At 43.4% G+C, this 24,794-nt stretch overlaps 1 protein-coding gene across 1 annotated transcript in view; it reads right to left on the bottom strand.

The window, feature by feature from the left end:
• The window catches only part of TSPAN32 (tetraspanin 32), a 76,342-nt gene that overhangs the window by 2,494 nt on the left and 49,054 nt on the right, over positions 1 to 24,794 (bottom strand). Inside the window, exons 5-7 of the mRNA XM_019552334.1 lie at positions 11,458 to 11,559; positions 9,345 to 9,437; positions 6,807 to 6,890 (exon numbers count right to left, since the gene is read on the bottom strand). Coding sequence (XP_019407879.1) covers positions 6,807 to 6,890; positions 9,345 to 9,437; positions 11,458 to 11,559 — 279 coding nt within the window. The remainder of the gene's footprint in view (positions 1 to 6,806; positions 6,891 to 9,344; positions 9,438 to 11,457; positions 11,560 to 24,794) is intronic.

Genomic DNA, 24,794 nt, shown 5'->3' with positions numbered 1-24,794 from the left:
TGATGACTCCAAGATCCTTTTCTGCCTCTGCACGGACGAGAAGGGAGTTCCCCAGCCTGTAGGTATGGTGCTGGTTCTTCCTCCCCAGGTGCATCACTTTGCACTTGTTGGTGTTGAATCCCGTCCCATTCTCATCCGCCCACCCTTGTAACGTATCTAGGTCCGATTGCAGCCTATCCCTCCCTTCTAGCATGCCCACATCTCCCCACGTCTTAGTGTCGTCTGTGAATTTGAGCAGGGTACTTTTCTCCCTCTCGGCCAAGTCACTGATGTAGATGTTGAACAGTGCGGGCGCAAGGACCAAGCCCTGGGGGACCCCACTGCCTACATCCCTCCAGGTCAAAAATGACCTGTCCACCACCGCTCTCTGGGTGTGGCCCTCCAGCCAGTTGGCAACCCAATTGACTGTGTGGGTGTCGACACTACAGCCCTCCAGTTTCTTAATGAGAATGGGGTGAGAGACCGTGTTGAAGGCCTTCTGAAAGTCCAGGAACTTACTTTCTCCTACCTTTGTATACTGAGACTATACATTTTTGGGGGCGCTTGCTATGAACAACTGTTAGCACAACGGGGTTATCATCTCAATGTCAGAAATGAGAATAAGCCAAATCACATGGAGTTCAAATGCCTTCAAAGAATATTGTTCTTCCACACCAACAATATGCCCACTATAGTTTTTAATTGAAAAAACAAACAAACAGTGTATGCTTTTGGGAATAATACAAAATACAACATATACATATGCATCTCCAAGTGCAGAATAATGCAGCTCTTTGTACAGTAATATAAGCAGTCACTGAATGGTACCTCACATTGCCCAGCATTGTGTAAGATCAGGTAGAGAAAGTCTATATCAGAATTTAGGCTGATTGAAGGCTGCTGCAGTAAGTATAATGATGGTGATAGCAATGTGCTCTTTTCAAAAGTTTGCTTCAAGTGAAGGTTTGGAATAGCCTGCCACGAGAGGCAGTTCAAGCACCCACTTTGAATGCCTTCAAGACACATTTGGATGCTTATCTTGCTGGGATCCTATGATCCCTGCTGACTTCCTGCCCCTGCAGCAGGGGGCTGGACTCAGTGATCCTCTGGGGTCCCTTCCAGCCCGAATATTTATGAAATCTATGAAAGAGCTTTTGAACTTATGGGTAGATTCTGGCACATTTATGAGCAGCTCATTGTGAGCTGGAAGGATAGTGACATCAGAAGAACAAACCCAGTCATCATATGTTTCCTTTGCATTCTGCAAGCATAACAACAAAAATACTTAACAGAGTTAAGAATTAAGTATTTAACAGCAAGTGCCACTTATTGGGGCAAGTATCACTCTTTCCTCCCTTCTTTCCTTCCCTTTCTCTCCCTCTTTTTTCCTTGTCTGGAACAAGATCTCTCCTACACAAAATAACAACTAAGAAATGCAACCAATGCAATTTCAGACACATGGGCCTCAATCACAGTTCAAGGGATGAGCCAATCTATGTGAAAAATAAACAGAACTTTTTAAAATATTAGTGTCAAAACACTACACATCTATATAATTTGATGCACGAAGAAAGATAATCAGATTGTGATTATTCCATCTACTGTTTGTCTTCCATCCTTAGACACAGCAGCTCAGCATTTGAGCAAACATTTATCTCAACTTTATTATTAAAAGACAAACCAATATTCAACACAAGAATTTTCTCTTGGGATTGTTGTGATAGAAATTACAATTTAGAGAGACTCCCTCATGGGAAACTGAGGAAGTTGGGGATTGGGAGATGGTCCCTCAGTGATAGATCTGTCAGCTTGTCAGGTAGTCAGCCAGGTTGCCTATGCACGTGCAGGGAGGCTGCTCTGACATGATATAATTATAACATGTCAGACCATACCCAATTTATTGAGTCTGCTGGAGCGTGGTAATTACCACACTCCAGCATCATGTGTATCAGCATTCCCCATGCTGAAAAATGGCAGCAGGGGCGCTTTAACTGAAGCTCAATTGGTGTGGCTGCTTTAATTAAAGCATCCCCCCACCCCCACTCCCGGAGCATGTCTATAAACACCCTCAGAGACAGTTGTCTGCAGATGTTGTATGCTGCTCCATCCTGTGTTTGCCTGTGTTTCTTGCATGGGGTGATGACTACAGGCACCCTTGCTCCCTGCATGTCAAGTAAAGACAGCCCTTTGAGTATATTACAACTATGGCCAAGGCCATCTGCTTATGTGTATAGCAAATTAGATATAATAGTCTTTCACTCTGCATTAAGCCAGGGTAGATTTAAAGGTGAGCATGATTAAATATGAAATCCCCTAAATATACAGGCCTACTCAGAAAAATCCTGATTCCATAACTGAAGTTCTACTACAGAGCTGTGCTGAGTTAGGACAGCAGGTAAAATGTATTATTCTGCATATGAACCAGACTTTAGAGTCGTGCAGCCTTCTGACACAAGTTACAAGTGCAGGACCCTTGTGTAGAGGTAATGAATGTGTGCTAGAATCACAGGTTTGGAAGGGACCTCCGGGGTCTGCAGTCCAACCCCCTGCATGAACGCAGAAATACTATTCCTAAATCATCCCTGTCCAATGCTTATTTGACCTGTTTTAGAAAACCTCCTAGGAAGCAGATTCCACAGTTACCCTGGGCAGAGGTTCCAGTGCCTCATTATTATAACAGTCAGCAAATTCTTCCTGAGATCTAATATTGATCTACTTTGCTGCAATTCAAAGCCATTGTTTCACATCATGCCCTTTGCAACAAGGGAGAACAGTTGTTCTTCCTCTTGTTTTGTTTAAGCCTGCTTTTCACATATTTGAAGACTACTGTCACGTCTCTCTTAACTGCCTTTTCTTCAAGCTAAATATGCTTAGTTCTCTCAATGCATTCTTGTCTGCTTTATTTTCCAGCCCTTTTGTTATTTGTGTGCCCCACTCTGGATCCACTCCAGCTTCTCCACTTCCTTTATAAAGTGTAGCGCGTAGAGCTGTACACACAATACTTTAAATGAGGCCTAACCAATTCTGAGTAGAGGGACTATCATTTCCTGGGCATGTCTACAGGAGATGTTTACTATGGAGCTGCCTAATTACTTCTGCTGTAAATATATCAACATCTATACATATGGCCCTATACAGTGCAGTAAACTAATAAACTCCACTGTTGGTTAGTACTTGTAAATACAAGTCCTTTCCTGCGGTGGAGTTTTTTTAGTGTGCAGCAACTCACATGTAGATGCTGATGGGGCTGTCTCAGCACAAGAGTGCTTCAGTGCAGGGGTTGCCTACTGGCCATTCCTACTCTGGAGCACCCTTTTGTCTATCCTAGCCCCTCTGCAGCACATTCAGCTGGGCTGGAACAGCCCTGAGCTGGCAGGCTGACCTCCTGAGCCCCCTGTCAGCAGGGCTGGCCCACAATTTTTTGGGGCCCCCCTCAAAAAGATATAGTTTTTGGGGCCCACTGCAAGATATAGTTTTGGGGGCTCCTGATACAAAGAAGCTGGTGACAGCTGTTGTGGCGACCAGCCAAAGATGCCAGCAGTGGTGGCAGGGTGGCAAGTGGCCAGACAGGAAGCTGGTAGTGGTGGTGGCGGCGGCAAACTGGAGCGGTGGCAACTGCCAGCCCCCCTTTGCTACAGCACTGATTTGGAGTGTTCACAGTTGCAGGGAGCCCTTTGGCTGTGGGGCACCCTGTGGCCACAAGTTTTACAGGATAGAGCAGGCTACGCTGCCAGCCATGGCTGCTCTGACCTGGCTCAACCTGTTGCAGTCCTGGGTGCACATTCGAATGTGGTGTCCGAGAGCAATAAACTCTGGTGCAACATGTACCAGACTTTATTGCTGTAAATTAATTGCATGGGTAGATGCACCCGCTGTCTTACAACTACTACTCCTGTTGATGCAGCCCAAAATCGCTTTTTTATTTTTTACAACTGCATTGTATTGCTGAATCATGTTGAGTCTGATCCATTAAAACCTCAGATCCTTCTCAGCAATGTTGCCACTGAGACAGTTATCACCTATTTTGCATTTGTGCTTCTTGAGGTATAGCACCTTGAATTTGTCTGCACTGAGATATGTCATGTTGCGTCTGGCAACTTTCAACTAGACACCAGAGCAGATTTTCTGCTAGTGGTATTCTCTATCCATCGCATGTATTTCTGGAAGCCGGTGTACTCTATTAATAAATACAATAAAAAAGCCTGAGGCTGAATTGATTCAATCATCACAGGCTAGTCTAACCTGCATAGATAGAACCAATAACTAAGTGAACAGACATTCATCTTTTATTCCAGAAATGCAGCCACATGCCTGCAGTGGCCCAGGCCAGAAGCTTGGGGGTGCTAAAGTATACCTCCTCTGCTTGAGCAGACAGCTTGGACCAAGACTAGTCCACCCTGCAAGGTTGTGGGAGAAGTTGGGGGGGAGTTGCAAAGCGTCAACTGTGAATTAACTTGAATCTGGAGGGGATCTGGACAAAAGTTCAATAAACCGATTTAACCTAAATCAGTTAAGTCTGATACTACGTACATGCAGGTTTATCTTAAACCAGTTTCCGTCATTTTGGAAGTGGTTAATGTGCACTGAACTGTTGTGTTACAGATTTGAACTAGTTTCTGATCACTTATACCAGTTTGTGTGCAATTTCTGTCTCTATCCTATCTGATTAATGTGCCAACAAAATCTTCTCTCATCACAAAATTTCAGTTCCTTCCCCCACCCCCCAGTTGAACAAGTTCAGCAGTTTCATGTCTTTTCTCCCTAACTTGGTGTCTTTTGCAGGGCCTATCATTTCCTACAGGACTGCAGTGTGTAGGATATTTTTGCTTTCTGCAGGTTTATGTTCCACAGGCCATCTGCCTGAGAATCACGTATGAACTAGATACCCTCTCTTTCTGTTATACAGAAGCTTTCCTACTTCCTGCAGCTTTCCAGCTCCACTGAGCTATTTGCCAGCTTTTATGAAGACCTTGAAGCAATTGTTCAATTATGTGGCTTCAGAATTTCAGAGAGGAAGCACCTAATTAGTGTCTGGAGATAGGCCTCAATCTCTTGAAAGGACCAGCATCCTGGTACATAACTGCTGCTGGAATGCTTACTGATCTACGTTAGGTATAGAAATTAAAAAAACTGAAGCTGGAATTGATTTAGATTAGGTCGTTTTCTATAAGCACTATAGTTTAAATTGGTAGCACACATTCCCCCTTTGGTGGTGGTGGGGCAAATCTTAGGTTCTGCCATTTTTCAAATTAGTCTGTGGGTGTGTCTACATGTGCATTAATGCAGTTTTCCTAATACACATTAAATTTAGTACCTCCAATGTGAGGTACTATATAAATGTGCATTAGGCTGCCCTACTGCACGATACTGAAAGCACACATTTTAAAAGTGGCACTTAATATGCAGTAGCCTATTTTACTGCACATTAGTGTAATTGCATTTTTTATGTGATGCTTTAATGCGCAGTAAAATAGGCTACTGTGCATTAAAGTGCACATGTAGACATGCCTTGTGAGTACCAAGTTTCCGTTCTGTTATGGGCATAGACTAGTTTTGTGTGCTGAACTTCTGTTCTGTTACAGGTATAGACTGGTTTCCAATCACTTATACTAGTAAAAGTGTAATGTCTGTGCGTGGCCCTAGTTTACCAAGTCAGTTCAAAGGCAGTTCTTTCTGCCTAAGTTAGAAGCTTCTAAACTTCTCCCTGCATATAACTACTTTCCTGTATATGTAATTAACTTCATAGCTGTATGCAGGATGTCAATAAAAAAATATATATTTCAGACATTTCCCCTGTTTTTCATTTCTTAATGACCAAATGAACATTTATTCAGATTGCAAAACCCATTCTTGTTAAAGTATCTGGGCTTTGATAAAAATTTTTGATTTTCAAAAATACTTTTTTTTTACAGAATCATTTTATGTATCTCTACAAAGTACTGGAAGATTTTAACCAGGGTGAAAGTTTTCCAAGACAATGCTTGCTTTGGCTGGGGGCAGAGGGGGAGGGGAAAGGATTTTAAATGAAACTGTCATTACCATTTTTTTTTAACCAGTTCTACAAAACATGATAAGAAGTTTCATGTGAGGGTCAGAACATGGGACATCCCCAGCCACAGGACAAGTTGCTTAGAGAGACACTTGAGAGTGAGATTCAATTGGTGTAGATGTTCATTTTCAAGCCTGTCCCTCGTTCCTGTCTGTCATGCCTACTTCCGGCTGACAATAGTTGAGTAAGCCTCTAGGCTGAGAACCGCCTGGCTTTTTTCAAGCCACCAGTAGCTTTTTTCCTATATAACCTATCAGTCTGGAGGACTTGCCTCTGGTTCAGAGGTGACCAAACTGCAGCTTGCTGGCACAGCACTTGTGGCTGATTGGAAATTAGCCAAAGCCCTGCACACTTCTCCCCAAGGTGGCTCTGGGGGACAGCGCATCCCAGTACCTCCAATTGCTCTGGCTTTCCCCCCGGGGAGCGCACCCCAAGCCCACCCACCTCCTAGCGGGGAAGGCCAGAGTGGCTCAGTGGTGTGGCGGGGTGAGCATCAGTGATCACTTCCACTCCAGGTCACTCAGCACCCCCACTCCCCTAGAGTAAGTCTGGCCACCCCTGCTCTAGTTTTTGTGGTGAACTGCATCTTCACGGTTATTGCTTTGCTACTGAATACTATGCTGATGGTTCATTATAAGCAGATGTGAAAAAAACCCTGCTTCCTAAAGAGAAATTTTTTGATGCGAAAGCACCAGGATGCTGGTCCTTTCTCCCTCCCGAACCACTGAGTTGTCCTGATTCAACAAAAACCATGGATTTAAGAAACAAACATAAGTACCATTAAGCAGAGGGTGATGATCAGCAGTGTGGAGACATAACGCATGTGTTTTTTCATAAAGTCTTGGATCTGCTGAAGGCAATCCTGAAAAAAAAGAAAGCCTATGAGAGCACAACTTGTGGGAACTCACTTTGTATCCCTGTAGGGTTTTGTCATCAACAAGCTTCCTGATAGGGTTTTTCATTATCCCCACCTCAACAGAAACAGCCTCCAAGCCCTCTCCCTCTTTCACAGCCCTTTGAATATAGAGGCTGTTTCTCTCTAGGGAACGGGAACAAGAGGGAGATTTTCTTCAGAGTTTGATTCTGCTCTCCCTTTCCTCAGCTAGCAGGGATAACTGTAGCAACAGTGCAACTCCTCTTTGATTTAACCCACTAACGAATTGCTGAGGATTGTATTGGGCACGGGAATGTGAACATGTAATATTAGACCTGACCTTTGCACGTGAAAGGGCTCTTGTTTCTCTGCTGTAACTGGAGGTGCGCCCCACAACAAGCACACCAGCCGCTGCTGTGATGTTCTGGGAATGGCACCAGGTGAAATACATGTTAGATTAGCGTGTGTGCATGTTTGCTAGATGTGAAAAGGCAGAGAAGAATAAAGGCATGTGAAATGCACCACAAGGCTGTATCTGATCTTCAAACAGGTTATGCTAATAAGGGGCTGATTTAACTATGTGAATAGTGTCATCAGAGAGAGAGACAGAGAGCACGTGTAAAGTTATGCTGTTGCTCAAGTGCTTTGCTGGGTTAAATCAGACTGCCCAGAGACTTATAACCTCAACCAAAAAAACGCACAAAAAAAACAAACAGCAGCTTCCAATACACAGGATCAGTTCCTGCAGTCCCAGAGATTCCACAATGTGCCCCTGCCGTTTACCTCCTGCTACCAGGGGCAGGAAGGAATTCAAAGCATAAATAGCTATATGCAGACCCGCTTCCCCACCCTCATCCAGACCAAGTTCCTTCCTCTAGCTTCCTGCCTGAGGGCCACAAAATACTCAGTTCTAGGCTGTTCTATATGTTACAATTCAGATCTTATTTGGCAGAAGGTAGATATCTCACAAAGACCGCAACCTCCCCCCACCCCATTTGTCCTGGTTCCTGCAAGCAGACCTGCAAAATAACTGAAGCATTCCAAATGTATATGCTGCTAGCTGTGTTGCAATGTTGTACAAATGTGCTAGGATGCTGCATTAATTCAAGATGGCTTTGCATAACCATAGCAACTCAGCAATCACTTTGGCCCCCACAGCAAATACACACTCCAAAGTTAGCAACTTTGATTAGGACAGCTGGTCCAACAAAGAACAAAAGTTACACAGACCAAGGGAATTTATTGAGAAAACTCCAAGTTAAGGGCTCAGTATAGAGCTTATCTAGTATCGATTCTGAGTAGTCAGATGGCAGGGGAGTCTTTATTGAAATGTGTTTGATGAAACTGCCCAGAAATAAAAAAGCCCTGCTTTCTGAGCTCTGAAAAACTAGGGCAATTTTTGTTTGTTTTTCAGTTATTGCTTTAATGCCCTTGAAAAGGGAATTACAATTTGCATATGAAAGTCTGCTCATGCAGCTTCTGGCCATCAGTAAGGAAACTGCTTCAAATAGAGAAGTCTGATTTGGCAATTGAGCTTTTGACATCAGACATACAAGTATGACATCACGCACTGAGGACAACAAGCTTCAGAGACATGCCACGCTGATCAGATCAAACATTTTCAAATCTCTCTGGGATGTAAATGTCGAACAGCAAGAGGAAAAAGCTACAAAATTGTATTCTTGGCTGAAGGAACTACTGATCTACTCTAACTTCTCCCAGCTGGAGTTTTCAGTCTGCAAGTCACCTGCTTTGTATTTCTAATGAAAAATTAATACTCTTAGTCTAATGGATAAAACTGCAGAAGTGGTGTTTGGCAATCAGTAAGAAGATATGTAGCCTCAGTTGGATGTATAGGAAAACAGTCCAAAACACTCCTTTTTATCCCACCAAATGCTACCATTTCTCATGTTCCATCTGGACTTTCCCAAAGGAGAAAAAGATGCCAGTGAGAATATGATCCAAAGAAGGTACCAATAGATGTGGTCAGTCACACAAAGACAATGAAGGCAGCTAGTGAGAGGGGTTTAACTAGGAGCTTGGAGACCAGGATGAACAGAAGACAATTGTCTGTAGCTCTGTGGAGAAGATTTGGAAATAATGATCATGCTGCTACTGCTCTGACTAAAAGTCTATGGATATTTACAAGATGGAATTTAGACAAAAGAATGAAGTCAATACAATTATCCAGACAGAGAAAAGCAAGCAGGAGCCTCATAACTGCTGCAGTAACAGACTGGGAAATAATGACCAGGGGTAACAGCAAGACTCCATTTACTGTTGACCTTCATCATGTATGTCCATTTAGGCCTTATCTACCAAGAACAAAAGCTATTTTTTTTTAAATAAAAGTAGATCAGTTGAGCTGTTTGAACTAGCTGTTAAGTTACAAATTACTCTTGACATCTCATCAAACAACTGCTTCCCTAGTTCTCCCCTTACCTCTCTTGCTGTACTTGTAAGAGTTGATGGACATGTCCCATTTTCAATGCCTCTGATTTCTTCAAAGGGTGAATACTTCCCACAGCACAGAAACTGAAACAGAACGCAAACTATGTCAAAAGTCACTATTGGGGTTCCCTTTCTCTTCAGAATGGCAGACTGATGATGCAGAATGAATGGAGTCAGGGGAATAACAATTCCTGTCTATCTTCCTTTGGGCCAAGATTTCACAACATGGTGGCTGTAAAGGACATAAAGTTTATAAAGAAAATTAGCCAAGTCCTTGGAGGGCTCCAGGGTCTCAGACCCTGACCCAAAGCTTACAGAAGTCCATGGGAATCTTTTCACTGACTGCTGAGTAGTAGGCTTTGGATTAGGCTCTGAATTCTCCATACCTGGAGCAATGGGGCAATCTCCTCTCTTTTCTTCTCCTCATCTGCATCTCAGGAATTTCAACTCCAGTTTTTAGAAGTTACTAGTAATTTGGGGAGCTCAACAACAGGCACCTTGAGGGCACCTACCATTATTGCTTGGTATCCACAGTTTTCTTCTGATTCTTCCAATGCAGACTATACATCCTTAGCACTTCTAGACACTGGACCCTGCATTTTTGTTTCTTTTTATCCGATTTCCAGTGGTCTGAAGATCCTTAGATCTACAAACCTCTGACAAAACTTGGAAGTTACCCACAGCTCTTCAACATGCTGCTTTTTACTGTGGACCAGGTAGTCAAATTAAATGGTTTGTACCCTTCTTACCAACATTAGCTGCACAAATGGTTAGGTCACAGGATGAAGAATTGAGAGACCTGACTTCTAATCCTGCCTTTTTTGTATCCAATTCCTCTCCTTTGCTCACCAAATTGCACAGAGGACCCTGATGTGTCCTTCAAAGTAGACACAGCAGGGGTGCACCAGGGAGAACAAGGCAATGAAGGTAACAGGTGGTGTCATCCAAAGAACTCCTTGCTGGCCCAGGTACTGGAAACAATATAGCTGATACTCTTTCCAAGCTAATCTAGCCTGCTTCCTAGCCCCGCTATTTAGCCCATGACTGTGCCACACTTCCCGCTGTCTCACAGGAGTCATGGGTATTACTATATTATTGAAATGAAACAACAATTATCATGAGTACAGCCCTTTGAGAAGTACAGATGCACATGGTTACAGAAGACATTTGTGAGTGCTGAGAGACAAAAAACAAAACGAGATAAAAGGAGTAGTCCGGAAATAAACAAGCAATGTCGATCATCTTCTCTAGTCCCTACAGCTTGACATTAGCTCACTATCCAAACAGGTCCTGCTGAGTGAGGGTATGACATTTCCCTTACTCAGCTGTCTGTGGAGGAATTGCAAGTTTCTCACCCCAGGAAACATTCCGAAATGCTCCCTTTTCTATTGCGCTGCCTCATCATGCACACTCCGAAGGAAGCGCTCTCCCTAGGCTCAGTGTGGTCACCTTGATCCACCTATTAGACTGCAGAGGTTGGGCAATAATTTCTCTTCACACCTACAGGTTGCACTGCAGGCTCACAGTTCTTTAGCGCTTTACAGCTTAGCTTTAGTATGGCTTTAGCAACTTGAAAAACTTGCAAAGAAGGTCAGATATCCTATGGTCCTAATGCTTGCAGGTAGCAAATTTATTTACCATATCCTATGGTCCTAATGCTTGCAGCTAGAATTAGTGCTTCTATCCTTAGGGCACAGATTGCATTCATTCTATAGCCCCCTAATTACTAACTGTGTAATGACAACAGTTTTAGATGAGGGCTCCAGCTTTTCAGATGTATAGGTTACACATATCCTTCCCTTATGAGTATGGCTATGGAATAGCAAAGGAACTGACCAACTTGTAGTATAGCTGCTGCTCTTACAGGGAGGTGAGATTGCCTTTTAGTACATTTTGGATAAGAGCAATATTCGGATACATGAATCTCTCCACTGAGACTTTAATATCACTGTCCCATAGTTGAAGTCTGTTAATTTAACTTGCAGGTCATCATCCATAATCTTATGACAATCTTAGTAAGTCTTCTCTTGCTGCTAGTAATATAGCCAGACAAACCAGGAGCAAGATGCCAAAAGCAAACCAACCAAGACTGGGTGTAACTTACTGTTTCATGGATGGCAGTGAGTTCCTCCTTCCTGAAGCTGGAGGAGTTTCTCCTCACCTCCTCATATACAAGATCATACACATCCATCATAGCATCTTCCACCTACAAAGACGATGACATATTTAAACCAAGGATTTGACCACACAAGTCACTCAACCATGAGCCAAATCATAATCTTTTAAAGATGGAACTGAAACTCCGATCTTGGAGTCTGTCTGGAACCCCCTTGGGATAGCTCATTCAGCTAATAAAGCCATATAAGCAGAAAGCTTCCTCTGATATACTCATGAAACTGAAATATAAAAGAGAGGAACCCAAACTGGATTTCTTTACCCTTGGAGGTTAGGTGGGAGTTGTTCTAGACTACAGACCGTGGCTGTTTCTGTCATTAGAATTAAGCGGTAAATAGCGTAACGTGGGATGTTACCAGTCCTCTTTCCATTAAAATGATGCGACTAACAAACCTGAATGCTGCACTGACAATTTGCTGCCTTTTAAGTGACATTATTCAGCTATATGAATAAAGGGCTTTTCTTAACATCTTTACATTTTGTAATGGGTAGGTCAAAACATGTCAGATTTTTGATAATGTTACTCAGTTTGAAAGTTCACATGAAGAATGGTCACCTCTATTAAACTACCTCTAAATTACAGTTTTGCACAAGTAAGTCTCAGTGACTGCTAGCATCCAGAGGAGGGCGATTCAGTGGTTTGGGTGCTAGTGAAGGACCCGGGTTCAAATTTTTACTCTGGCAGAGAATTATTTTACTATATTGGACAAATTACTAAGAAAATGTCTATGCCAGTGATTTGTAACTAGGGTGCTACTGCAGGGTGCCATGAAATGTTAGCACTATTAGTTATACAAACATGATTCCCAAAATAAAACCAGAGATTTCAAATAGAAAGTCATCACGTCAAAAGCATTCTGCCCTGTTGCAGCCTTTCTGGAAAGAATTACTCTATTATTTTTTGTAGTAAAAAATGAGAGAAAAGAAAGAGCTGAGGTGTTTTCCAAGGGGTGCTTTGAGTGTAAAAAGATTGACAACCAAGTATCTATGCCACCCCCACACAGATTCTGAGATGGTTGCCAAGAAACAAGCCATGCCTATTCACTCTTACTCTATATACACCGCCCTGCCAACAAATGTTACATGCTCACTTTCTGTTGCATACCTATGGACCCTCTCAGGTATGCTCCAGGATAAAACACAGGGTGCATCCAGCAGCCTCCAGCTGCAGCCATGCAACAGTTTTTCAGCATGCAGCTCATAGAGTGGGAGTGATTATGAAGTGTTGGTACTGGTTTTAGGGTCAGTGAGATTTTGAGCGAAGACACTCTGTTAAGGCCTGTGAGATTACGTGCCCAAGCTTGGGCTTCAGGGTCATGCCACCCTCCACCTAGGATTCAGACATTAACTCTTCCCTAGATTATGTACCTAGGTCAGGATCTTCTCAAAAGACACAGCAGGACTAGGCTATGGCAGCAGCAGCAGCCTTTTGCCCCAAGCCTTGTGTTTAGGACACTAATCCAGGATGCTGGAGACTAAGGTTCAATTCCCTCCTTTGCCTGAAATGACTTAAAACCAGTTTCAGTCTCCCTACTGAAGGCTGGAACTAGCAGACTGTTTTAGATGGGAAATCCTTTAATCACTCCTATTAAATCTCATTGCCTATGTATGGAACAACTGTCTATCCTTTGAGCCCTACTGAACGAACATGTCCCTTTGCCTCTATAATAAAGCAATCGCTGGGGAGGAGAAGACCCAAGTTTCAGCCCCTGTTCTAAAAAGATTGTTTTATTTTATGCTATGGTAGTGTTGGACTAATGCTGTAGCTGTGATGACCCAGGAATTATGCGAGGCAAAGATTTTTGTGGGTGGTATCTTTTATTGGACCAACTGTGTGGTTGGGACATTCCTTCATATGCAAGGCAGTCTTTATTAAATCACCTGAAAGATACCACCTACAAAAATCCTTGCCCCTTGTAGTATTTTATGTTAAGCATTAATTGGACTGGAAAAGCAGAGACTGGAATGCAATTTCCCTTCTGTTCCCAGTGAGTAGCCATTGGCTAAGTTTAGTCAAATTTATTATTTCACTCTCTGTCCGGCCCAGTGACTAATTATTCTGTGAAAGTGAGAAGGCTTCCATAGGAGAGACTCAGAAACCCCAGCATTGTATTCCCAGGGGTATTCATTGATGAAGTGATGGCAAAGAATTAAAAATCCCCTCAGGTAGAGGAAAGGAATTAAAGCCAAGTTTCCACCATGCTGGGTAAGTAACCCTAACCATTCTCACATTCAGTGAAAGGGATTTTTTTTTTTTTATTACATATGTTCTAAGCCGTTCCCAACTCAGTAGGTGTATTCTGAGAATGCCAATCAGATCAGGCCTAGTCAATAACACAGGGAGATGAAGGCCTTATTTGTAGATCCTGGCTCGGACTTCAACGTGAACTAGGCACAGAGCTCCTCAGCTCTAACAAGACTTAGGCAGCTCTAAAAAATACCCGCAAGCAACCTTTTCTGAACCTAGGTGACTTCACTTGCGGATACTTAGATACCTTGGGAACTCAGGTGCCTCCAACTTTAGGAAGCAGCTGAGCTGGTGGTTTGGAAGGACTTACATTTAGACGTGGGTGCCTCCTTTGAAAGTTAAACAGTACTTGGGCACACAAGTCCTTCTGTAGATCTAGCCCCCTGTACCTCCAATTCCTTTCTGTAAAGTGGGGTAATAGCACTCCAGGGTCACTGTGAGGACACGTACAGTCATGATTGCGAAATACTAAGATACTAGGGTTTACTGGCACCATGTTTACTAGGGCTGTGGGAAACTTCAGCAGCTGTTTTGTTTCGGAGGCATTTCCGCCCATTTTGGCACCCGAAACACCGACTCGAAATGGAAGGCTCCGAAACATCTCTGAAACAAACCAGAATCATCCAAAACGTTTGGGAAAATTTCAGAGTTTCAGAGCTGGGCTTTCAGGGAAACAGAAACTAAGAGGAGGGAGGGGAAGAGGGGCAGAAGGACTGCTCTGCTATTGCCATCTGTAGCTGGCCAGTGTTTTTGATCTGTCCCTGAGGTCCCTTCCAATCCCAGTGCTCTGGGGAAGGGATAACAGCCTGCTGTCATCCTGTGAGCAGATCCTGGGGCCCGCGCCCCCCAGCCCTCCTGGGGGGTGCGAGCCCCCAGATCTGTGTGTGGGATGACTGCTGCCAGCTGGGGCTAGAGGCAGCACTGGGTTCTTTCCGGTACTCAGCACGGGCTGTGCCAAGCAGACTCGGGTGCTGGTGCTGGCCCCAGCTGGCAGCAGCAGCATGCTGTCATCTCGCACCCAGATCTGGGGGCCCACGCCCCCCCCAAGTATGTGTCTGGCACAGCCCCACATCCCTCCTGGGGGTATGGGACCCTGGATCTGTGTGCGGGGATGGGGCCAGCACCAGCAACCGAGTCTGCTCGGCACACCCTGCGCTGAGTGCCTGGAAGACTGGTGCTGTCACTGCCCCCAGCTGGCAGCAGCAGCCTGCTATCATCCCGTGTGCAGATCTGGGGGCTTATGCCCCCTGGGAGTGCTGCAGGGCCATGCCAGACTCTTCCCAAGGGCACACAGAGATGTGTGTGCAGGATGACAGCAGGCTGCTGCTGCTGGCTGGGGCCAGCGGCAGCACTGTGTTCTCTCTGGTGCGCCAAGCAGACTTGGGTGCTGGTGCTGGCCCCACCGCCAGCGGCAACCTGCTGTCATCCTGCACGCAGATCTGGGGGCCTGTGCCTCCTGGGAGCTGTACAGCACAGCCCTCCCGAGGGGTGCAGGCCCCCAGATCTACATGCGGGATGACAGCAGGCTGCCACTCCCAGCAAGTGATACGAGTTTTGCTTTGAATAGTTTGAGCTGCAGTTTCACCAAAACCCCTGCACCTATCTCCTTGAAACTTGGCAGGCTTCATGTGTTCAGAAGGGGCAATGTTCATCAAAATCAGGCAAGAAATGACCAAGTTAGAGGCATTTTAGAGATTCCCCATCATAGCCTATGGCTGAAACACCAAAACAGCGTCAAAACTCCAAAACAGATTTGGCCGAATCAAAATGGGACAGTGATCTGAATGACCAAAACGAATCACTGTCCCTCTGAAACGTCGAATCTGAAACTGAAATGAATCATAGCCATTTCGCACAGCCCTAATGTTTAACGCAGAGATAGCTGCTCCAACATAAGACTGCAATAGCCGCATTCTACACCGACAGAGTTGGTGTAACACCAGAATGCCACAGTGATGAATCAGGCCCTAAGCACTTTTATTGAAAATATGAAAGATGACAGCTTCAGCAATCTCAACCAATCATTGGCGAAGTTTCAAATGAAAAATATGTCAGGTGACCTTGACTCTAGCAAGGAGCTGGCAAAATTCTCTTATTTTTAGTCCTTTTTCTCCCTGCAAATTATCTGAAGTGGGCCTGAACACAAAGCATTGCTCTTAAAACAGAAAATCAATAGGCAGGCAGGATGAGTCAGGGACAGAACAAGTGTACTTGGATCAAACACATCCCTCAGCAAGGTTTTCCAGTCAGGTTTAAGGTTTTGGCTTAGAGAATTACCCAAGAAGAGAGACACCAAGTATTATCTTTTTTTGCATTTGGGAGATAAAAGAGTGGCCATTACAGACCATATTAGTGATTACTGTAATGTGATTCTGCTTTTCCAATTGAAACTCACTAACAGGGGTTAAAAACTAAAGGAGAAAGAAATGACTGCTTAGTTTTGGCCTTCATCCATTTTGACAGGAATAGATTTCAAGTTTCAAATAATGTGTGAGGAGATTTTTCCAAAGGCATCAATATGGAATGGAAATAAATGACTTTTGAGATGCTTTTTGTTATTAGAGGCATTTAAGAAGGGCCTAGCTTTAGTTTTGTGACAGTAGCTTCATAGGCGGGGAAGTGATGGAATTTGCTCTCAGTCTGTGTGTTCACCTGGGATTTCAAGAAATTACAGAGGAGCAGCTGGCAATTTGTTGATTCCACTGCTTGATCCATTGATTTTAACCTACAGCACACTGATAAACTCCCCCTGAGGAGTTTTGTATTGCTCACAATATAATTAATTCAGAAGACAAGGTTAGAGAGATCTAACAGTGTACTAATAACAGACTTGATGGGATTCAGAGTTGTCAGATGCAGCAGGTTGTACTGCTCCGAGGTAGTTAAACAACAACAGAAAAAAAAAATAGTGACCCATTATTAGCCTGGTGCAAGACCATAATTGGTGGCCATGCAAAATGTCCTTTGCCTGGGTAACCTTTTAGCTGAGGCGACTAAAAAAAAATTTGTCTCAGCTTTTCCACCTCCTGCTTCTTGTCCCTGACATAAGTGACTTTTCATCAGAACAAGAACTATTATGCAAATGTATTTTCATTTAAAAAACAGCTTTTTCTTTATCAAAATCCTGAAAAATAATTTCCTGACCTGCTCTTTTGGTGTCTTGAATTTCTGCAAAAAACTGAAGAATCAAGGAGATAAGGAAAACCCATGTAAACTGCTCTGCTGCTTACGCTAAGAAACAGCATAATTTCAAAGATTTCATAGACATTAGGGCTGGAAGGGACCTCGGAAGATCATTGAGTCCAGGCCCCTGCCCAAAGGGCAGGAAGTCAGCTGGGGTCATAGGATCCCAGCAAGATAAGCATCCAATTTGCTCCTGAAGGTGTTCAATGTAGGTGCTTGAACCACCCCCGATGGCAGGCTGAGTGCCTGGAAGACTGGTCTGTCACTGTCCCCAGCTGGCAGCAGCAACCTGCTATCATCCCGTGTGCATATCTGGGGGCTCATGCCCCCTGGGAGTGCTGCAGGGCCATGCCAGACTCTTCCCAAGGGCACACAGAGATGTGTGTGCAGGATGACAGCAGGCTAAGAAATTCTTCCTTATGTCCAGCCTGAAATGGTCTTGCCATTCAACCTTGTCATCCCCTGGGGCGCTCTGGTGTACACCTCTGATAAACTTATAGGTGGCCATCAGATCACCCCTGAACCTGCGCTTTTGCAGGCTAAAGAGCCGCATAGCTCTCAGCCTGTCGTCATAAGGTTTCTTATGAAGTTCTCAACAAAAACATTAGATATGGATAGATATAAAACTGGGTCCGTGATGGGCATGGGTTCTTATTTAGTCAATCTATATTTCAACTAGCTCTCTTAAGCATTTTCAAAGGCCTAACATTTAGAAATGTCTTTGGCAAAAGGAATATGTTAGACTATGCTTCCATTGTCCTTTGTAAGATCAGAGGGCTGCACATGTATTTTTTTCTGTTTTTTCTGTCTTTTAATACTTTGTTTTATATTATCATGCTTTAGTGTTAATAGGGCCCAAAAATCAGGGCCCACAACTAATTTCAAAGATGGGTTTTTCCAAGAATGTCTTTGTGACTTAAAAGCCCAGTTCCAATGAAAGTCAGGTTTAGGCTCCTACTTCTTGAAAATCTTGTCCTTTATATGTATTCAGGTCTATGAAAATTCTTCCCCATGTTATGAATGAAGATTTTGGAACTAAAATCAGAAAACTGCTAAAAAAAGGCCCAAAATTTAAGTGAATAATAGGTAAAATACTGGGAAATCTAATTTGTTCTGAGACCTCCAACATAAGCTGAATGCACTAATTTAGTTCCTCATCCAAAATCTTTTGAAGTCAGTGAAAAGACTCTTATTAACTACAAGGGGTTTTGGCTCAAGTTTGAAGGCTGCTAGTTGTTTACCTTGAGGCTTCGGTTGTACAGTTCATTAAAGAACTTCCCAAATCTCACAGTCATTAGTGACAAGGGAATAGCCTGCCATCACACTGTAAGTATTTTCCAAAAGAGAAGCATTATGCAATTCATCAGTCTCACTGGCTGGATAGTCACAAGCCTTCTGTGCTGGTCATGAGTTTTAGGGCTCTACCTCAGGAGCTCTTTTCAACATGTCACGCACTCACACTCCATGCAAACAATCACAGCATAGAAAAGTGCATCGATACAGATGTTCACAGCTGCTCACTGGTGAACACATTCTACAGCTGGTGCCATGTTGGCTGGTACACGGTGGTCACTGCTGCATAGAGAGAGGATTCATTCTAAAGCAGCATGTCATGGAGTATATGGGAGGCATTATACAAACACCAACAAAAAAGAGATGCATTAGGACAGGAGATTATTTAATTGACAAAACCATCATTGCTGGATAAGGATATTTAAAAAACTTGCTTGTTTTAGTTGGCAATTGGGTATATAAATCAACCATGCTTTAATATACTAACCATGCCACATCATTTCTATCTAAATCAAAGCAGAATGCAAACTCATGTAATGCAAAACTCCCTCTATCCACTTTTTTCAATAAAAAAATAATGAAAGCAGACAAAACAGAATGCAACTCAAGAAGGGCAAGACAGAAGCCATGTATCAATGAGAAGCAAATTTTCACCTAGGGCCTTTCCCCTCAAGCAGAATCAGCCCTCGAGAATCAGTCTGCTTCATTCTTATTATGCTAAATTCTGTTCTCTCTTGCCCACTACATTCATTAGGGTTGCACAACTGAAAGGTGGTATTTGGTCTACTGCCTCAACCTGAATAATTGCCTCTTCAAGTTTTCTACTCCAGAGGCTGAAAAACATCAGGGCACTCACTGTAACAGGCAGCAGGATGCCTTTTAAGGTCCTGTTTGAATGGCCATGTCAGTACTGTTAATAACGTGCTTTCAGAAAACCACAGGTGTGCTGAGTGCCTCAACACAGGCAGTAGCCAGAACCAACTGGATTGATAAATTTGGACAAGAGATCCTTGGGAAAGAATGTATATGGGTCTTTACTGTAGAAGCCTTGGGAAAAAATGAACACACAGAAGTGGGGTTTGGATACTTCTTCACATTACTAGCTCTATGTTATTGATGCTCCCTAGACATATTAAGACTGTTCACTAATCATCCACTGTGTACTGTTGTTGGAGGACAGCTGCTGAATTACATTCTTATTTGAAATAAGAAAAGGCCTCCAATGCACTCCATGAAAGACAGTGAGTATCAAAGCCAGAAAGGTCAAAGAAAAATTTCCAGTTTGAATGCTATGGAATGCAATAGTTTTATTAATAGATTTCTCCAAGAAAACTGTTGTACAATATTTCAGTTTCAAACTGGAGCCAGAAGAAATTATTCTTCTTTCTCCTATTTCCAGCTGCATGCCTGAATGAAACACCTTTAGTCAGTGCTGTCTAGACACATCCAGGGTTACAATCTATGGGGAAGAATGCTACTGAATTAGCTAAAAAGCTGACTCCAGGTCACAGTTATTTGTACAGCATTTCTAATGTAAAGAAGGGAATTGTGGTTGTGTCAGTTCTAAATGAGATCAAGACTGGATGCTTGCTTCACTCAAAAGTCCTTAACGGGCATGTCAACACAAGACACTAACCACGCAGTAGCTTAATCCTACTGCAGAGTAGCATGCCAGGCAAAAACCATGCTAACATGCTGCTGCATAGTAGTATTAGGCTACTGTGCAGTAAGCATCACTAAATAGCTGTGTGCAGGCACTACCGAGCACTAGGGTGCATTACTGTACATTGATTTAGTACTTGGTTAACCAAATACTAAACTTAATGCACAGTAATTACGCTGCATTAATGAATGTGTAGCCACACCTAACAGCTTCTTGTTGCCCGTGTTTAATGAGACTCCCCCAGCAAAAAACATTTTAAAATATAACTGGACATGAACTCTTCTCAGAAATTTTGGATTTCAAGTTCCTTCTAGAGACTAATTTGATCAAAGCCTCACCTTATCCAAGACAGAAATAGCATTTTCCTCTCTGTCTGCTTACAAAGGAGGATTTTCTTGTTAGCTACATTTGGAATGTATGCATAGACAACAACCTCAACAGAACTGTTTTAGGGCCTTGTTACACATTGCACCTTAAGCTTCTCAAACGTTGGCTGGTGTTAGTGTTAGTTTGAGTTTAGAGTGCTAAAAACCTTCTCTGACTGCCCCCACCTGCACAGCTGTGACTTGCCACTGGAGGGCTGGTGATTAGGGGCCTGACTAGAAGTAACAGCTATGAGTTGTCCACAGAGACCAGGAGAGTGGGAGGAAGGGGTACTGCATCCTGGGATGCTGGAGGACTGAAATGTGGGCAGTTATGTCTGGGGAGTGGCCACGCATTTGTGGAACACAAGCTGGGTAACATGCATCAGAAATAAACCTGCCCTGGAGTGGTGTAACTTTAAGACCCCTAAAAGGTGCTTAAAACTAGTTATGTCTTAATGCATGGACAATCCAAGGTTAAGAGCTCCCTAAGCCACCTAAAATTAACATGCAACAAGGCCCTTATTTCAGAGATTTCATAGACACTAGGGCTGGAAGAGACCTCAGAAGATCATCAAGTCCAGCCCCCTGCCCCAGGGACAAGAAGTCAGTTAGAGTCAAAGGATCCCAGCAAGATAAGTATCCAAATACCTCTTAGAAGAGTCCAGAGCAGGTGCTTGTACCACCTCTGGAGGAAGTCTATTCCAGGCTTGTGGGTTCAGACAGTAAAGAAGTTTTTCCTTGTGTCCAGCCTAAAACAGTCTTGGAGAAGTTTGTGACCATTAGACCTTGTCATCCCTTGGGCCACTCTAGTGAGCATGCATTCCCCTACATTCTGATACACACCCCTTATATACTTACGAGACTTAAGTGCTGTGTTCACCCCAAATCCATCCATTCTGCCATGATGTATGCAAAAATGATATATTAAGTCATTCAATGTCAGCAGAGGAAGCTGGGAGAATTGCACAGAATCCTGTCTAATTTGGTGGGAACATCTGGCACTGGGTGCAGCTCAAAATGAAGTGGCTTTGATCCAGAGGATGAAGGAAAGTGAGAAATAAGAAAAGAGTGTGCTGTAACCCAGGACTCCAACTCAGACAACACCTGGCTCTGTGACACTTGTAACAAGCAGTGTCACTCCTGATTTGGGCTGGTCAGCCACAAGCAGGTCCATGAGTCCTCTGGGTAGACCTCATGTGTGTACACCATGATCCAGAGGGTCGACGTATTGATCCTTGTCAAATCAGATATTGCCAAGGGAATCTGCTGTTGAACACCAGTATTTAGGCAACTTAAACTGGAAAGTGCACATGGTTGGAATCGCATCAAGAATGGTCCTGGACTTATTTTAGCAAAAGCATGCAACAAAGATTGCTTGCTAAATATCCCATTTACAAAGATGAGATTTAAAGGGCATATGTGTTAAAGGACGTGTTATTATTAACAGAAGGCATTAAAGGCAAAATCACCTTTTCTATTCCTATTGAATCAGAATATGCCTGAAAAGATCTAGTTAAAGCAGCATTCTGCTATAAAATACTTATCATCTTTATGGATCTTTGAGATGTTACAGTGGTCTCAAAAGAAGCCAAGAACCCAAGCCTTTCAGCATTGTCTCTTAAATTATAGCTGTATCTGTTATACTACATTCCACAATATAGATGATAAAGGTTTAGAATTGTCAGCTATAAGAAAATGGTTCTTACAGTTTCATTTTTCATATTATATACATGATTTTATATATATATTAGATAGATAGATAGATAGATATAGATCTGTATATGTTCATGTCACTGTAGAAGGAAAAAGTAACTGGAGCAGAAAATGATGAAGCTATAATCTTACCAGGTTCAAAGAATAGCAGGGCATTATGGGAGGATAGTAGGGAATTCAGAAACAGTTATTAAAGATAAAGTAAACAAAGGAAGCACCATAATGCTGCACTTACTAATAAATCCTGATCATCAGAAATGACAGAAATTATTACTATCACATGCAACAAGTCACAATGAGAATTGTGGATAATGGATTTTGGTCATCTGAGGAAGGCTCAAATTAACAGTTAAGCCATTTGATTGAAATGACTGCTAATGTTTCTGATAGTGCTAGGGGAAAAAAAAGATTCTCTCTCAGGAAATAAAGATGCTTCGCTATTTGCATAGCCTATACTATAACCAAACATCCATGTAGGAATCATAACTCTAAGCTCATTGGAAAATCATTGTTCCTGTGAGCAGATGTGTTTAAAAGCTACAGCAGGGATACAGTTCAAACAGAAGCTTTCTTGTTTGGGAACTGCAAATAATGGCCCAGAACCTTAATTGTGGAAATTATCAGTAAGTGTCCAGCACAGAACTCCCCCAGTTGTGGTATAAAGCTGGTAGAGCTGGCGGTTCTGTGAATGGCACTCTTCCCCTCCCCCCGACACTCCACATAAGGAGCATATTAGGTGCATTAGAGCAGGGCTGCAGGGCCCCTGGGAATGGTGGAGCTAAGTAACACTGTTAATTCTTAGCTCACGTTAGAACCTAGACTCCTCTGTATATCAGCCTCTGTTTTGCGTAGGGGTGGCAGACAAATAAAGATCTTCCAAAAGCTGGGGGTGAGAGAGTGAGGGTAAAAAAAAACAGAGTTGGGAAAGGGAAACAGAGAGCAAGGAGAGATCTGAAGCAGGGGAATGGGGAAAGGGAACAATGGGGGAAGAAAGATGGGAACAAGAGAAGGTGATCTAGGTAAAACAGCTGTGTAAGACCCTGATCAAAACCCACCAAAATCAACTCAGTGTCTTGTACTGGTCTCACAGGACTTTGGATCAGGTTTCTTTTAAAGAGTTCTCCTCTCCCATTCCTGCAAGCAGCTTCTAGGGACTGTTATGGAAAAGTCTTGCTGCAGTTTTATATTTCGTTAATAGCTTGTTAGCTCCCCCTGTCCTCAGTCAGTTATTATCAGACGCAGAAATCTGGCCAGCATTGCAAACCAAAATGGTCTTTGAGGCCCCTGTGAAAGGTTGCATAAGGAAGCAAGGTGCCATTTTACCTGGGCTGTGCTTCTGTTGCTGGACAAAGTGACAGGAAGGATCCCATGGTCCCTTTATTAGATGCTAAGGCTGAAAACTTTCATTTTTTTTAAACATTTTTTTCTGGCATACACTGCCTGTCATGGGACTGTAGAGGAGAACAGGACTTGATGGTGTTCGATCCTTGACACTGGCTTTGGGTCCATCACTTAGGCAGCTTGTTAAAGAAAATGGCAAAAGCTTTTGTAGCTCAGTGGAAGTCCAAACCTATAAACCAATGATTTTTGAAGCCAGAGTTTCCTTCAGGTCCCTGCTCAAAACTATTAAAACCTTCTGAGACCAATGTAACACTTCACCTTTTGCCTTCTGTGATACCCAGCCCTCTCCTGTCTTTTCCCCTTATCCTCTTCCACCTGAAAACACACACACAGACTGCTGCTCCAGGGCCAGAAATGTGTCTCTGAAAAACATAGCTGTCCGAAGTGCTTAAGCAGATGCCAGCTTCCATAATAAATTACTCACATTACTCTCCACATAAGAAAGAGTTCTCCATTTTCTAAATGGAACTGTTCAAATTACTTGGACTTAAACATTGAAGAAAACCCACATGGCTTCCAATGGCTCATACATGCACAGAAACAGATCTAGGATTTTGAAAAAGGGAGTGCAAATGGCATGGAAGAACTCATTGTAGTGCCAGAGCTCACCTCTATTGATGGCAGAGAGCTCAATGAAGTTGAGTTGAACAGGAGTGCAACCAAATCCCCCACACCTCCCTGGATCAGCCCTTATACATGCCATCCATGCATGTGTATGTACATGCATATTACAGCAAGCCCTTGCCCTGCCACCTGGGAGGAAACCAACCCTGAGCCTACTTGCTTGCCATGACTTTGGGTGTTATTCATATCTTTGTGATGTTGCTTTGTGGTTTTACAGGCTTCTGTGGAGCTCCTTCTCCCCTACACCCCACCCCTTTTCACTTGATTATTATTGTAGATCCCAGGCTGCCTTGGTGTCATTGCAAGCTGTTTGATATGCCAATGGAACAAAGTATCAGTGTCACAGGAACTTCCTGTGACCTGTCACACTTCGGGAAAAAGAGATAACTCAAAAAGAACAATGTAACTTAACGTAGCTCAGACTGAGCGGTGGACAGGGCACTGTTACCTACCACACTGAGCTGCTTGCTTTGGACTTAAGGGTTTTCTTCTTCAGCCCTTCATTTCCCTTTCTCTACTAAGCCCCTTTTTGCCCAGGGATTTTCATTACAAGCCCCTGGCTGGGTGTCAGAGGGGCTCTGCGTGTTCCCCATTGAGCCTGCTCATGGCCAAATGGGGCAGTTATCCCCTGATGGTGCACTTCAGGTGCGCGGTTGGACTGCAGGGAGTTTGGCGCCTCATGGCCCCCCCTGCCCAGGGTGCACCCTTTTTGGGTTCTCTCAGGACCCACTGAGCTGTCCTCTCCCATCTCTGTCTGACTTTTATCATTGTTGACT

Source organism: Crocodylus porosus, unplaced genomic scaffold, assembly GCF_001723895.1.
Source record: "Crocodylus porosus isolate Cpor-Errol unplaced genomic scaffold, CroPor_comp1, whole genome shotgun sequence".
NCBI classification, from domain to species: Eukaryota; Metazoa; Chordata; order Crocodylia; family Crocodylidae; genus Crocodylus; species Crocodylus porosus.
This window is presented reverse-complemented; position numbering and strand designations above follow the sequence as displayed.